This window comes from Tetrahymena thermophila (genome assembly GCF_000189635.1).
Source record: "Tetrahymena thermophila SB210 genomic scaffold scf_8254047, whole genome shotgun sequence".
Classification (NCBI taxonomy): Eukaryota; Ciliophora; class Oligohymenophorea; order Hymenostomatida; family Tetrahymenidae; genus Tetrahymena; species Tetrahymena thermophila.
In genome coordinates, this window is record NW_002476030.1 from 30,047 (window position 1) to 44,552 (window position 14,506).

Consider the following 14,506-nt stretch of genomic DNA (forward strand, 5'->3'; position numbering starts at 1 on the left):
ATTTGTTTTCTAGTCATTAGGCTGTTTGCAAGTTAGAATCGTAGTGTAACTTATCTTGGAATTGTGGTTAAAGTGTGTTTTATTTTCTAAGCTTTTCGTTTTTTGAATGCACAGGCTATGTTTGTGCTTCTTCGAAATAGTGGCGATGGGAGTAAAAATCTTTTTAAGGGTGAAAACCTTCTGTAGTGCTATGCATATGCAATTTTAAAGGAGAAAATTTCTAATTTTCTTCTGAGAAGTTAAATTAGAAATCAGGTTTTCCTTCTTCATCTTAGCAAGTGTCTAATTCAACAGCAGATTAAGTTCTCTTATATTTATTTGGACTAATTTTCTCTGGTGATGTTAGTTGTTATTTATTATTTTGCTCCTTAATCTTGTTCAGATCAAATTTGTATGACTACTATCCATTTTAATTGCTTCTGAAAATATTGACTTTAATTATTTCAGATTTTGGTTGTTTTTAAAGTTTTTCAGTATAAGCTTTATTTGAAATTTAGTGTTCGCTTAGAAAATTATCAGTGTTTAAGTCTTCTTGCTTAAACTCAGGTACAGATTTAAGAGTGGTTTTGTTTAAATTTAATTTTAGAGGAGCTTTTTCTTATGCATTATTAGTTCTTAAAAACTCAACTTATCTCTCTTTAGAAGCTAAAATACCTGGGTTTTAAATTAAAAATGACTTAATTGATGGGTCAAGCACATGTTTAGCTAAACTTTCTTGAATTGAAGATTAGGTATTTAAACTTCCTTGCTGGTTGGTATAATTTTTGTAAAAGACACCTTTCATGTTTTTGAAAAATTATTTTGTGAAAGTTTCTAAGAATATTGTTTTTTTAACAGGTAGCTCATTTTGATTAATTTATTTTTAAATAATATATTTGATATCCTAATTATTCATTCCTAAAATGTTTGATATGTGCTTTTATAAAATTAAACAAATTTTAAAAGTTAAAATAATTTTTTTTATAAATCTTGCTAAATTTTACAAAGAAAAATCAATAATTAAGCTTAATTTTAGCATTTACATTTTTTAAAATTATTAAATTAAATTCATATATTTCTAACTTTTTCAAATACTTGATTCTAAAAATTAATTAATTTTGCCTTTGAAATTAATTAATTAAATTATTTCAAAAAAACAAACTTCCAAAAATATCCATAAAATTTAATTTAAAATAAATATTTTATTAGTATATTAGAAATAAAAATAAAATTTTATTTATTTTAAATTGTTGATTTTGAGAATAGAAAAGATTTTAATTTCTGTCATCTATCTCTCAGCTAATACCAACATTTTAGCTTACATTTTCACAAGAAAAAAACCTTAAAATTGATTAAAAAACAAGTTTTTAAAGTTTTCAAATTGTTATAAAGTAAATACCATTAACATATTTTAATATAAAAGACTGAATTTAAGATTATTTTTTAATTTGAAAATTCAAATCTAACTTAAAAACTATTTATTTAAATGTATTAAGCATTAATTAGCTAATAAGCATGATTTTCAAGTTGAGAATCTTTATAGGAAGGATGGTGACCTTTATTTCTTCTAAATTAAGTAAGTAAGCTCTTATAATGATAAAGTAAACAAATCTCCTAAATCTTCAATTCCTAGTGATAATTATCTCAATGCATCATTTTTTCAAATAAAAATTGTTTTAAAGCAAAGTAAATAGTTTTTTTATTAAACTCAAATAAGTAAAATTGATCAATCTTATGAGCTCAAAAGACGACAGATTCTTATTCTATATTGAATTATCTAACATTGTTAAATAAAAAATCAATTATTACCTTAAGTTGAGCTACAGAGATGAAAACTTTAACACTTTCTAGTTTTTTTACAGTTTTCATAATCTTTTATCATAAAAACTTTAATTAAATATTTATCATCTTCTGATTTAATAAATAAATGAATTTTATTTTAAAAGTATAGAAAATAATTTATATTTTTGTCTAATAAAATTAGAAATAATATTTATTAGAGGTATTTGATAAGAATTCATGCCTAGAATACGAACATTGAGAACAGCTAAAGCAAATAATTTTACATCAATTTAAAAAATAAGATTTGAATTACTCCCTCCATGCAAAAGCAAAAAAAAGGCAGGAAAAACAAAAATCGTAAGATTTAATCAATAAATCTTCAATAAAAACATGAAGAATGACTAAATAATTAATTATTGAGAAAAAATTAAAATTTAACATTTATTTATTTTTAACTTATGCATTATAATTTAAATGGTATAGATAGCTTATTGATTTAAATTGGTCAAACTTTATATCATGTCTATAATATTATAAAATTAGCTTTAAATAAAGAAATAAATAAGTAAATAGAACTATCAAAAGTTAATTAAAAGAATTTAATTTTTTGAATTATTTTTTAAATTTTATTTAGACAAAACTTGATATTGTTTTTAAGACTTTCTTTTATTCAAGGAAAATAAAAAAATGATATTGAGTAAATTAAAATAGCTAATCAAATTTTTAAATTTAAATGAATATTCTAATTCAGATAATTAGTAAGTTGCTTTATTGTAAGAATAAAATATCTAAAATTAACTAAATGAGCTAGAAACGCTGAATATACAAATAGATCAAAACGAAGAAAATGAATAAATTGAATACATAAATCTTCTTTTCTGTTTTGGATCTGATTATTTGAAAAAAATTAAAGAAATTAATTTTGAGATAAAGATTATACGCTTAAGTGATAATATACCTTTGGTTGTTGGATAGAACTTATTTCAGTTTAGTAATTTAAGAAAATTAAATTTAACAATATTTTCTGACTCTTTTATTGGCGATACAGGTTTAAAAAATCTTTGCGAATCCTTCGATAAACTAAGTGAATTAAAAGATTTTTTTTTTATGATAGGCGAAAATAGCGAGATAATTAGTAAAGGGTTTAATTATTTAACTAGAAATTTACGATATTTAGTAAACTTAAATCACCTATGTTTAATCTTTTAAAAAAACAATAAATTAACTGATGAAGCTTGTATATTTTTGGGAGAAGCCTTTTCAATGTTTAAGGAGCTAAAATCTTTGAAATTAGAAATTGTTAGAAACTGCTTAAGTTAAGTTGGTAGTTAAGCAATCCATAATAACTTGAAATATTTAATACTTTTAGAAGATTTTAATTATACTGTTGAATAAGATGAAAGTTTAGGAGATAATTCTTTATTTTAATTTACTAATTCCTTATAATTTCAATAAAATTTATAAAATTTATCTCTTAATATTGTTATTAAAGATATTAGTCAAGAGTCATTATACAAATTCAAACAGTCCTTATTAAATTTAACTTTGCTTAAAACTTTTAAATTTTTTATGCAGGATGAAAATGAGCTAAATGAAAACTAAATTAATCATTTAATTTAAGCATTCTCAGCACTAAAAAATATTCTTCTCCTAGAATTACATATTGGGCAAACAAACTTTCTTTTTAATAAAGGTTGTAATTTAATTCAAACTTGGTTTTAAAACCTAAGCAATTTACAATAGCTAGAAATTATAATAGAAGCTGAGAATTTCATTGGAAATGACGGATTAATTGCTTTGTCTTAAGGTATCAAAAGTTTAGATTAACTCCGTGTTCTAGTTATATCGATTGATGACTAATATAATGAAGATTAATATACTGATATATCCCATAAATAAATAGATATTACATCAACTGAAGAAATAGCCCAAGCCATAAGAGAACTAAAATGTATATAAGAGATTCATTTAGATATAAATTCTGTTTGTAGTTTGAATTTATTATCTGTGATTTTGAATAAAAACATTTAATATCCAAACTAAGTTTACCTAAACCACTTTCAAAAACTAAATTTTGTAAAAAATATTGAAGTATAAAATGAATAAAACATTTAAAAGTTATCTCTTATAATTACTCCATATCGAAGCATTAAACATTAAGGATCAAAAGCATTGTCATTAGGATTACAATAAATATAATCTTTGGTATATTTATCTATTGAAATAGGATTTGGTAATAGCATAGGACCAGATGGAGCTGAAGAAATCAGTAATGCCTTAAAACTTCTAATGAATTTAGAAAGCTTAAATTTAAATTTTTCATACACAAAATTAAATAAAAATGGAGCTCTCTGTATCATTGATGCAATAAAAGAATTAAAGCTATTAAAATCACTTACTTTTATAGTTGGAGAACACAATTCAATCTAAAAAGAAAGTATTATTGAGTTAGGAAATTCAATAGAAAGCTTAAAAAATTTACAATTCCTTAGAGTTGTAGTTAATTCTGGAAATAGCATCTTAGAGTATGGTATGAAAGCATTTCTAGAGAGTCTTTCAAATTTAATTAACCTAAATCATCTTCATTTAAATTTATAGACAGATTCTCTATTTTTCAGAAAATATTAGAATTACTGCGATTATTTTCTAAATTTACCAAAACTTTATTCATTGACCTTTAAACTAAAGGATTAAATTCTCTCTGAAATAAACCCAAAACGAAAAATTAAAAAATTAGTTAATTATCAGAGTAAATATCAAATTATTTGAAAACAAGTCCTAATTAATTAATTAGTTAGTAAGTAAATAAGAACTATTTAGCAAAAATTGATACTAATAAAATAATATATGCCATTATTATATAGATAAAGATTTTTTAAGGAGATAATTGCAAAATAAAAATAAAAAATGGCGAAAAATTTTAAATAATAGTGTAAATAAATTTAAAGTGTTTTGGTTATTATGCGAATTTCTTTATTGTCTAAAATATCTATTCATCTATAAAATGTATATTTAATTTATAAAAAATTACCATATTATCAATATTTAGTTAAATTTAAAATAAGTAAAGTCTTTCATAAAAAAGTTAATAACATAATTTACTAAAAAATGTTGTGTTAATAAAAATATTTTCTAAAAATTGTAATAAGGATACCTCTTTAAATTTTTCAAAGCGCTTAATTAGAAAAACTCTAATTAAGTTCCATTCTAGAAAATATAGGATTTTAAGGGGCTTCACTAAGAAAGCGCTTAATTTTTAAATAGGGCTTAACAAGGAATAATTACTCTTTATCAAAATGTAAAAAGAAATAAATTAACTATTCTAAATAAGATAAAAAAAGTTAGATTTCCTTTTAAAAATTATTAATTTTTTATTAAAGAATATAACTTATTTTAATCTTTAAATATTTGTTATAAAATGGAAAAGTAAACTATAAAAAAATAAACACAGAAATTTGAGTAATAATTAAATATTAATCAAAATATAAGAAAATTTAGTTACAGCCATTTGTTTCTAATAAATAAAAGCCAGGTTTAAGTGAGTGAGTGAATTATTTATAAATTTATAACTTTGCTGGGTCATTATTTATTCTTTAAAAATTTATTTATTTGAGATGTAATGTCAATAAATTATTGGATAAAAATCAGTCAAAAGAAGTGCGTTGGTTGGGTATTTGAAAAAAGATTTTCAATAAAAATATCACTGAATAATTGATTGATAATAAGAAAGCTATTTATTTGATCTACGCATAATAGATATAAAAATAGTATTAGAGAATAAATATTAGTTGATTTTGATAGAAACCTAATATAAAAAATTAATGAAAAACAATAAGTAAGTAATTAAAATAAAAGAAAGAGTCAGCGCAACAAAAAATTATTATTCATTCATAGAATTGCTTACTTTTGTTATTATTAATATAAATACATTAATTTTTAATACACCAGTAAAATAAATACATATTTATAATTATTTACCATACTGTTTTCGCTTGCTTAATGATTCGCGAAGTTCCAAACAGATACGAAAAACTGAATTTCTCTTCTGATGACATTCAGAAGTAATTAGAAACATAGTCCTAAGGGTCTCCTGAGTGTTAAGGAGGGATAAGTCAAGGTACGATAAATCCTATTGCTTCTAATTTAATTATAAACTCCAAAGAGTCTGAATCTATGCTTGACTCTCAACAATCTTCCTCCAGTCCTTCTTAAAATGTATCTTTAAGGGCAGATTCTAATAAAACATCTAGAGGATCCTCTGCTTCATAACAAGAAAAGTCAATAGATTAAAATTACGATGATCTTTCGCCTTCAAAGAGACCTGCTTATGCCAATTCAAATAATAAAAATGGCAATGCCAACATCATAAAATAAGTATTTTTCAAGAAGCTGCCAACTAATTCTAATAATTGCTCTTAATATTCTTTGATAAAAGAGAGCTTAACTAATCCATTTACTTAGTTCAAATCAAAGAAATCATATTATGTTGAATCAAATCCTTAAAATATTCGCAAACGTCGCTTATTGAGCTTCCATGGAGAAGAAACAGGCGAATTTCGAGAACTTGTCACCTTTCTAGATAAAGCAAAGTAGGGGGATGAGATGCCGGCCCATAAAATGATCAGAAAGAACAGTTGCTGTTGCCAAAATTGTGGAGCGAAAACAACAAAAGAAGTAAAATTAGATAAGTTGATTCCTAAATTTAAGCCTACTTAAGTGATCAAAATGATGTATAGAAGGGCGTTCTAAAAAACAATAAGCAATGTTAGCAAAATTAATAAATTCTTTCGTTCTAAACTATCTATTCGCACCAATAACAATAACCACTTTTTATTTGGGGAAAAGAAGGCTTCTCCGACAAAATTTATTCGCTAAAGCACATTCAAGATATCTCCAAAATCTACTGAAAAAGTCAAATAGCCTTAGCAAAAAGCTGGATAAAGAGATCTCACTGAAAATCTCTAAAAATTATCAAGTCTTAATATGGTCAGACATAGAGAGGGATAACTTTAATAGCAATCATCAGGTTCTTAAAATGAAAGTCCTTTAAGCATAAATGAACAAAGAAGTAAGAAGATGAACCCTACTTTCTATGCAAGAAATAGCTTGCTTGTCTACAGTAATGGAGATTAGAATACGGCGTTTCTTTCTAAACTTTAGTAAAGCGCATCGCCTTTCAAAAAGAGTAGCTTCTAAAATAATCCTTAATCTAATTCTGAATAGCCTATTTAATAGCAAAGTGCAAATTCAAACAAAAACCCTCAAAGTCCTTTATAAAACATCGAAGTAGATAAACAAGCTCCTCCTTTACTATCCAACACTTCTTCTGGTTTATCTGTATCTTCTTCTTCAGGATTGAACAACATGATAAGTAATATGAGTAACAATAATTTAGCGAATAACAACTCGAATTAAGTAAGTGGATCAAACACTCCATAGTATCCAGTGAAAAAAAAGAATAATTTATATGAAAAGTTAGAGTTATCAAAAAATAAAAATAATGCATAAAATATCATCGTCGAAGACAACATAATAGATTAATTGAGATAAGAAACTAAAATTGGAAATATAAACAACGAATTTGTAAAAAGCGTTGGAAGCAAGTAAATTAATTTTTAATTTGACTCAAATTTTTTTAAATTTTGCCTTAAGTATCAAAAAAAATCTTTTGAAAAGCACTATAATTAATTTTAGATTACTTTTATGAACAGAGATAAAAATAAATATGCCTCCTTTATAACCTAGAATACGTGCTATTTTTAAATTTACTAAAAAAATTTAAATATTCTAATCATAAATTATTAGCTTAATATAAGGAAAATCAGTTGTTATTTTTTTATTGCGTTAAGTGCGAGCTAATAATTCACTACTTAAACTGATAATCTTGCAGTTCATAATTGATATTTATTTTTCAATTAGACTAAATTTACAAATCAATAGGAATTCTTAATTAAAATTTTATTTATTTATTTCTTTGTTCATCCTAATCTAATAAATTAATTTTTTATTAAAATAAAAGCATTATCAGATAATCTCTTAGCAACCTTCCAAAAGATTAGTAAGATTAAGAGAGCGATAGACTAAAATCTAAAAGAACACTTGTTATTTTAGAGGATGTCAGTGAAACAGCTTAAAACTAAGAATAAGAAAAAGTTAATAAGAATCTTTATGGTTAGAGTTTTTATCTTAACATTCCTAAGTTAAGCAACAAGTATATGAATCCTGTACTATTTTAATTAAGATCAGTTAGTCAAAATAATTAAAAAAAAACTGGCAATCAGAATTTGTAGAGCGCTTTTCATCTGAAGACTTTGGCAGATATTCCCACAGATATTTCTATTGACAAACACTAAAAGTTTTTAATAAACTAAAGTACACCTATATTTGATACTAAAAGCACTACTTAGACACCTGATTTAGGGAAATTTAATTAAAATAACAAATCTTCAACTCATTATAATTAAAACACCCTAAAATCTTTTGCGTCTATGTAGAATCTAAAAAAGGTTAATAAAAATTCAATAAGCGGCTAAAATGAATTTTCTACAAAAAAAAATGAAAGTAACCTAAAAAATAATATGGCTGAAGGAAGTAAGAAACTTTAAATGAAAAGATATTAAAAAAGTTCTTCTTAATCATCTTCATAACAGTTTAATTCTGTATATCTTCAAAAATCAATGAGTTCATGCACTTAATTAAGTGCGTCAAAATAAAAGATTCTCTTCCAAAATAGACCTCCTTTTAATCTGAGCTTAAAAAATGATTCAGTCAGGAACAATGAAATTATAACCTTGCCAATAAAATTACAAGATACTTAAAGTAAAACACAAAAGAGTAAATTATTTGATAGAATATTCAACCAGAAAGCTTCTTTGCCTGAAATAAATATTGGGTCAAAAAATTAAAGCCATATTAGAGATATTCAAAGCCAACCTGGAATGTAAAAAGATTAAAATTAATAAAAGAATTCGGAATCAGAATTTAGCTAGGCTCATAATCAAAGTTTTGATAACTTTAGCAAAGGATTTCTCTCACCGATAAAATTGACCAACAAAAAGAAAAATGTTAAATCGAAATCAATATCAAGTTAAAATAAGAATATATTTGATGCAGTTGAGCTATTTCTAAAGAAAGGCAATAACAATGCTTCATACTAACACTAATTGTATATTAATTAGAATAATTGATACATAAATACTGCATAATTAATTAATAGCTTAAGGAGTTAGCCATTTGATTAACTTAGTTATATTAATTTATTTATCAATAGCATCATACTAATTTAAATAATTTTAATGTATATTTCTCATTTAATTTTATAATTTTGTTTAATTTTTATTTCAAAGTCACAAATTAAAATAAAATCTGAATTAATCAATAAACACTAATGTAAAAAAATTTTAATTTTAAATAAAATTACCATAAAATAATTCAATTTTTTATAATATTAATTTTTTAATAGAAAAAGAAAAAAAAATATTTTATAATGAAAAATGAAAGTTATTTACATGTTTAATTAATATAAAAAAGACAAAAAAATATTCACTAAAATATTGTATATTTTGAGAAAAAATGACTGAAAAGCCCTTATCATAAGTACCTTAACATTGATCTAAAAGTAAAATCATTCTTTTTTAATTTTTGAAAAAATTAAATTACAATTTTAGTAATTCCTTTTTAAAATTATTATTTTTAATACCTATATAAAAAACAAATTTAATGGTATGGTTAATAATTTTAATTCAATTAATATTTTGAATATATAAATATAATTTATTAATAAATAATATTACAAAATCACAAAAAAGTACAAAACAGGAATACATTTTTTTTAACTTACTTTTATATCTCTAATTTGATATTTTTTTTCAAATAATATTTAGTTTGTTGTTGTTTACTTAATTTAATTTAATCATAAAATTTTTCTTATACTTTATGATGTTTGGATATTATCTACCGAGTTTTCAGGGCGATTTTTTTTGTTTGTTTATAAAGACTTTGAAGATTGTTAGTAATCTATTTAATTAGAAGAATTTCTATTTTTTTATTATATTTGTTTATTTTCAGTATTATTATTATTCTTCAGTTATTGCTAAAATTATATTTCAGATAGAGGATTAGAAGTGTTTGGTATTTTAATATTACTTTATTTTGTTATTGATTTTTGAGATATAACTGGCTTTGGTGGTAATTAAAAATTTTAATTTGGTTGCTATGTTTTTATACTACCAAAATTATTTGTGTTTTATTTTGTATTAACAATATTATAATTATTTTCTTTTTAATTCTCTTATGGAAGTTAGTTATTATTTATTTTATTTTATATTTCTGATTCTTAAAGTTATTTTTCTAAGTATCTAATATTTGCTAACAGTCTACCTTCTAGATCAACGCTATTATTTCCTTTTAATTTTTAGTAAAATTCATTATTAATTTGTAAAAATAAAATTCATTTTTCTCAAAGTGTTTTAAAAATAATTAATTTAATAAAATTAAAATAAAAGGCCTATTTCATTTGAAATAAATAATGAGTAAGCTTTAATTTTTTTTAAGTTGTTAGAATTTTTAAATTTAAAATTTGAGTTTTTTTATTTAAATTGATTTAAAAGATTAAATTTAAATAATTGTGAAGTTAAATTAATTTTATCATTTTAAATGATTAAAATTTGTTATTATTTAAATTGATTTAATTAAGAAAAAATATTACTTTGCTGAATTTATGTGAGAGAAGTGTTATTTGTAGATTTGGATGCTGTAGATGAATTTCTACTTCTATTTACTATATTGGTTGTAGAAGAGGTGTTATTTTCATATGCAGAATTTACCTTTCCTAAACTACTTTTTTGCTTTAAAAGTTATACTTGATATTTCTGGTCTTTGTAGATAGAATTATAATCAGAGATTATTTTTTCATGAGAATCTGATATCATCTCCTTTGAATTATTTATGTCTCTCATTTTATTGAGAATATCCTCACTTCTAAGACACTAGTTATTAGATATATTATTGATGCTAATGTAGTCTTTACTGTTATTTATACTATTGATTTCAATCATTTATTCACTCTACCTTTTATCTTTTTCAATTGCTTGCTGTTGATAAAATTTCTTCAAGAAAGTATCATCATTATTGCCTAAGTTTGTTTAATTAGCCATAAAGCTGCTGTCTTCTAACTATTAAAAGTACTCACTTACAACATTATAAGTACTTAAATTGTTCTTCCTATTCTTGTTATTGCTTTATATACTAATACTACTTTAATCGTTTAGATTAGCGTTACTTATTGGAGTGATACTGCAGTTTTAAATGATAACTTGATATTGCTATTTTAAGGAAGGGTTTATAGATGGTCTTTATCTTCCTACAGATATCGGATACAGTCTCGATATCTTTCTGTTATTCAAATTTTTCCCTTCTAAGTTTTTGCTGCTTGTTTCTTATAATAAATTTAAGGCTTCACTAATAGTTTTCTGATCTGCTACAGTAATTGGAGTAATAGAATTCATGTTATGAGCTTTCTATATGAAGCTCATGTCATTAATTAAACTGGCATCATCATTTTACAAATCTGAAAACTAAGGAAGTATGTTTGATAAATTTTAAGATCTTTAAGTACTCTTACTTCTCAGTTCTTTGAATTTGTATTGAAGATTTTTATTTAGTTGGTAATATTAATTGTTAATTTGTTATGCTTTTGAGAATGAATGATGCCTTTTATTAAAGTTATAAGTACTCACTTCATTTGAATCATTTTATCTAGATTGAACAAGCTGAGCTCTCTGTATGATTGATCTTTCTCTTAAGCCATTTTAAATTGAGTTTTTTTGCTCAAAAGATTTATTGAGCTATTTAGTGTCAAATGAATTTTCATTTAATCTGTATGAAAAAGATTAATCTTTATTTATCATTGATTAATCATTTATATTTTTTAGAAAAGATTCATCAAAATGATCTTCAGAATTTTCTTCTTCTTCTTCTCCTTCACATTAATTAACACTCTTTCTTCTTTTTAAAGAGCTGTTTTCTATTGGAGTTAAAAACTGTCCATTTATAAGTGAAGTACTGTTGTCGCTTGTTTGGTCGATCGACACTAAATTAAAGCTCTTTGACCTAGCTTTGTGGATATTCACCTATTTCTTTTTAGCAATTTGAGATTATTCTTTAACAGAATAGCCATAGCTCTAATAAAATAAGTTTAACTGCTATTGGGATTCATCTTCTTTTTGTATTTCTTGATATGCTTCAAAACATAAATGACAAACCTTAACTGTTGTGTATTTATCAAAGAGAGCTTTTTCTTACTTTTGTTAGCTTTCATACAAAGGACGCAAACCATTAAAGTTTTCTCTTACTCCTCTCTTAATTCTTATCCTCAAAAGTTTATTTTTCATTACATCTTGAAGCTACATTAATGAGCCTTAACCACAAGAGATACACATTTAATATTTTTAATCAATAGAATTATTTTTATTTTCCTTTTCTTCAAACATAGTATTATCTATCTATTACTTATTTAGCATACTTCTTAACTTTAAGTTAGAATCATTGCTTGTGTTAAGTTATAAATTTTTTAAATTGTTGCTTTAATTAGATACAGTTTTATTGATACCTCCTTGTAGCATTGATCTATTTACAATCTAATTTTATTAAGGTGGCAATAAAGGTTTTGAAGTACATCTAATATGAAGCGGAACTATGAATGGATTTTTAAAAGACATCCTCCATAGCTTTGGAATGTGCTGTTCTCTTTCAAAAGAAATCTCATTGCAGTGCAACAAATAAATGATGTCATTAATTTTCTTAAAAATTAGAGAAATCTATTTGACTTTACCTCTTTCTTTCATGTGAATAGACTCAAGTTAAATACAAATTTACTTTACAATATATTTCAACTAATTAGCTGTATATTCATTTATTTTTTCAACTTCTGTGAATTGTTCAGGGCCTTCATATGAAATGAGACAATTGTAATATTCACGATCCTTGGGTTTATTTGAATTCTCAGTAAGATTTTACCAGAAAAAACAGTTACGTCTCTTCTCAATCTGAATAAAATTGTTATTATAAACTACCTTTATGAAATGATTATGTATTTCATTTTAGTCAGTCCTCAGATATCTCTAAAGGAAAATAGAATCTCTTGGAAGAGCATTTTTATATTCTACTTCACCAAAGAATTTTTTAATTTGGTCTGAGTTAAAATGCTATATTTCAATCTCTCCTTAATCATTCAATCTGCTGAAAGTTGCAAATGGAGTTTCAGGTTGAACAGTAACTGATTAGTAATTATTATTGATAGAATTTTAGTTTAATTAGGTACAATCTATCGAAGAATATTCAATCGATAAATTTAAATTCTGTCCAACCAAGCTCTTAACAATATTATCAACTGAAGAGTTCTATTTTTTTTTCCTAAGAATTTTCCCTTCTTATTTAGAGCGAAAGACCCATATAAAATCGTGATTCTCATCTAAAATAAATGTATCCGGAAAGTATAGCTCTGGTATAACAACTCTGTTTTCTTGTTGTGCCTTCCACAATTCTAAGAAGATATTGAGCATTTTTATAATTCTAAATATAAATATTTCTTTCTTTCTTTCTATCCTATTTTGTATTTAGCGATAGTTTGCTTTTTAGTTTTGAAATGCTTATCTATATTATTATGAGTATTAAGTGCTTGGCTATAATGAAATTTCAAATAATATTTTTTGTTTGTTTATGTTTTCAAACAATTTAATACAAAGATTGTATCATAAAATAAATTAATTCAAATATCTTTAAAATAAATTAACTTTTAAACATTCAAAAAAAGCTGAAATTTGATTTTGATCATTCCATATCTATCTATCTATCTTGCTTGCCTTTTCTTCAACTGATAAATTTATTGTTAAATATTTTAAATTTTTGAATGAAAAATGACCATAAAATATTCAATTTAAAATATTTTGATAAAATTAATTTTGTAAAATTTTTAGTAAATTTATTTAATTGAAATAAAATTAAATTTGAAAATAAAAACAAAAATAATTTCTCAAATAAATTTAAATTATTTGATTGAAAATATTAAAGTTTAATTTATTAAAAATTCATTTTGTATCAAAATAGAATTTAATTTCTTTACAAGAAATAGTGTTTCTCTTAGATTTTAGAAAGACAAATTATATGTTTAGATTTGAAATTAATTAAAATACTTGCGCAAAATTTATTTGGTATTAATAAAATGCAAAGTAGATAAATTAAATATTTGATAGATTGTTCATTAATTTAATCATAATTCTAAAACAATTTTAAATCAATGGGGAGAATATTCTAAAAAATAATAAAAAATTTACAGCAATAAATATTTTAATTTTCACAATTTTCTTTAAATTTTTACTTAAAAATGTTTACTTTTTTTTTTCATTTTGAAGTAAAAATAAAGTTCATATTTATTTTTGGTATTAAAAATGCGTTTCGAGAAAAATCAAATTTTTAAAAATATTTGTCAGAACACTTATTATTAAAACAAGTAAAAAGCAGGATTAATTATTTAGAAATAGAAATGTTAATAGCTTCATCAGAAATCAAATAAGCAGCATAGAAAGAACATAAAATTCTATTTTTAAATTTATAATCGGTTGAAAGGTATTTTTTCTTTTTAAATAATTTAAAATAAATTTCTCATATTAGAAATTAGTTGAACTAGATGAATGCTAACATTTGAATTGACATTTCTTTTTTTTTGTTCAAAAAGCTATTCTGTCGA

General features: G+C 23.3%; 5 protein-coding genes across 5 annotated transcripts; 3 read left to right on the forward strand and 2 right to left on the reverse strand. All coding sequences in view use genetic code 6, as the record gives it.

The window, feature by feature from the left end:
- Positions 1–13: 13 nt before the first annotated feature.
- TTHERM_00790490 (cyclic nucleotide-binding domain protein) lies at positions 14–784 on the reverse strand (the record flags this gene model as incomplete). The annotated part of the gene is made up of 1 exon (XM_001026147.2): positions 14–784. One exon carries the CDS (start codon positions 782–784, stop codon positions 14–16), a length of 771 nt encoding a protein of 256 aa, XP_001026147.2.
- A 118-nt stretch (positions 785–902) lies between these two features.
- TTHERM_000790491 (hypothetical protein) lies at positions 903–1,989 on the forward strand (the record flags this gene model as incomplete). Its single annotated transcript, XM_012800611.1, has 3 exons — positions 903–1,187; positions 1,246–1,370; positions 1,476–1,989. The coding sequence occupies 3 exons, from the start codon at positions 903–905 to the stop codon at positions 1,987–1,989; spliced, it is 924 nt and encodes a 307-aa protein (XP_012656065.1).
- A 1,341-nt stretch (positions 1,990–3,330) lies between these two features.
- TTHERM_00790500 (hypothetical protein) lies at positions 3,331–4,530 on the forward strand (the record flags this gene model as incomplete). Its single annotated transcript, XM_001026148.2, has 1 exon — positions 3,331–4,530. One exon carries the CDS (start codon positions 3,331–3,333, stop codon positions 4,528–4,530), a length of 1,200 nt encoding a protein of 399 aa, XP_001026148.2.
- A 1,065-nt stretch (positions 4,531–5,595) lies between these two features.
- Positions 5,596–8,948, forward strand: TTHERM_00790510 (hypothetical protein; the record flags this gene model as incomplete). Its single annotated transcript, XM_001026149.2, has 2 exons — positions 5,596–7,364; positions 7,781–8,948. The coding sequence occupies exons 1-2, from the start codon at positions 5,761–5,763 to the stop codon at positions 8,946–8,948; spliced, it is 2,772 nt and encodes a 923-aa protein (XP_001026149.1). The 5' UTR covers positions 5,596–5,760.
- Positions 8,949–9,673: 725 nt separating this feature from the next.
- On the reverse strand, positions 9,674–13,322 carry TTHERM_00790520 (hypothetical protein; the record flags this gene model as incomplete). Its single annotated transcript, XM_001026150.2, has 2 exons — positions 9,674–10,164; positions 10,469–13,322. 2 exons carry the CDS (start codon positions 13,320–13,322, stop codon positions 9,674–9,676), a joined length of 3,345 nt encoding a protein of 1,114 aa, XP_001026150.2.
- Between the last annotated feature and the right edge of the window lie 1,184 nt (positions 13,323–14,506).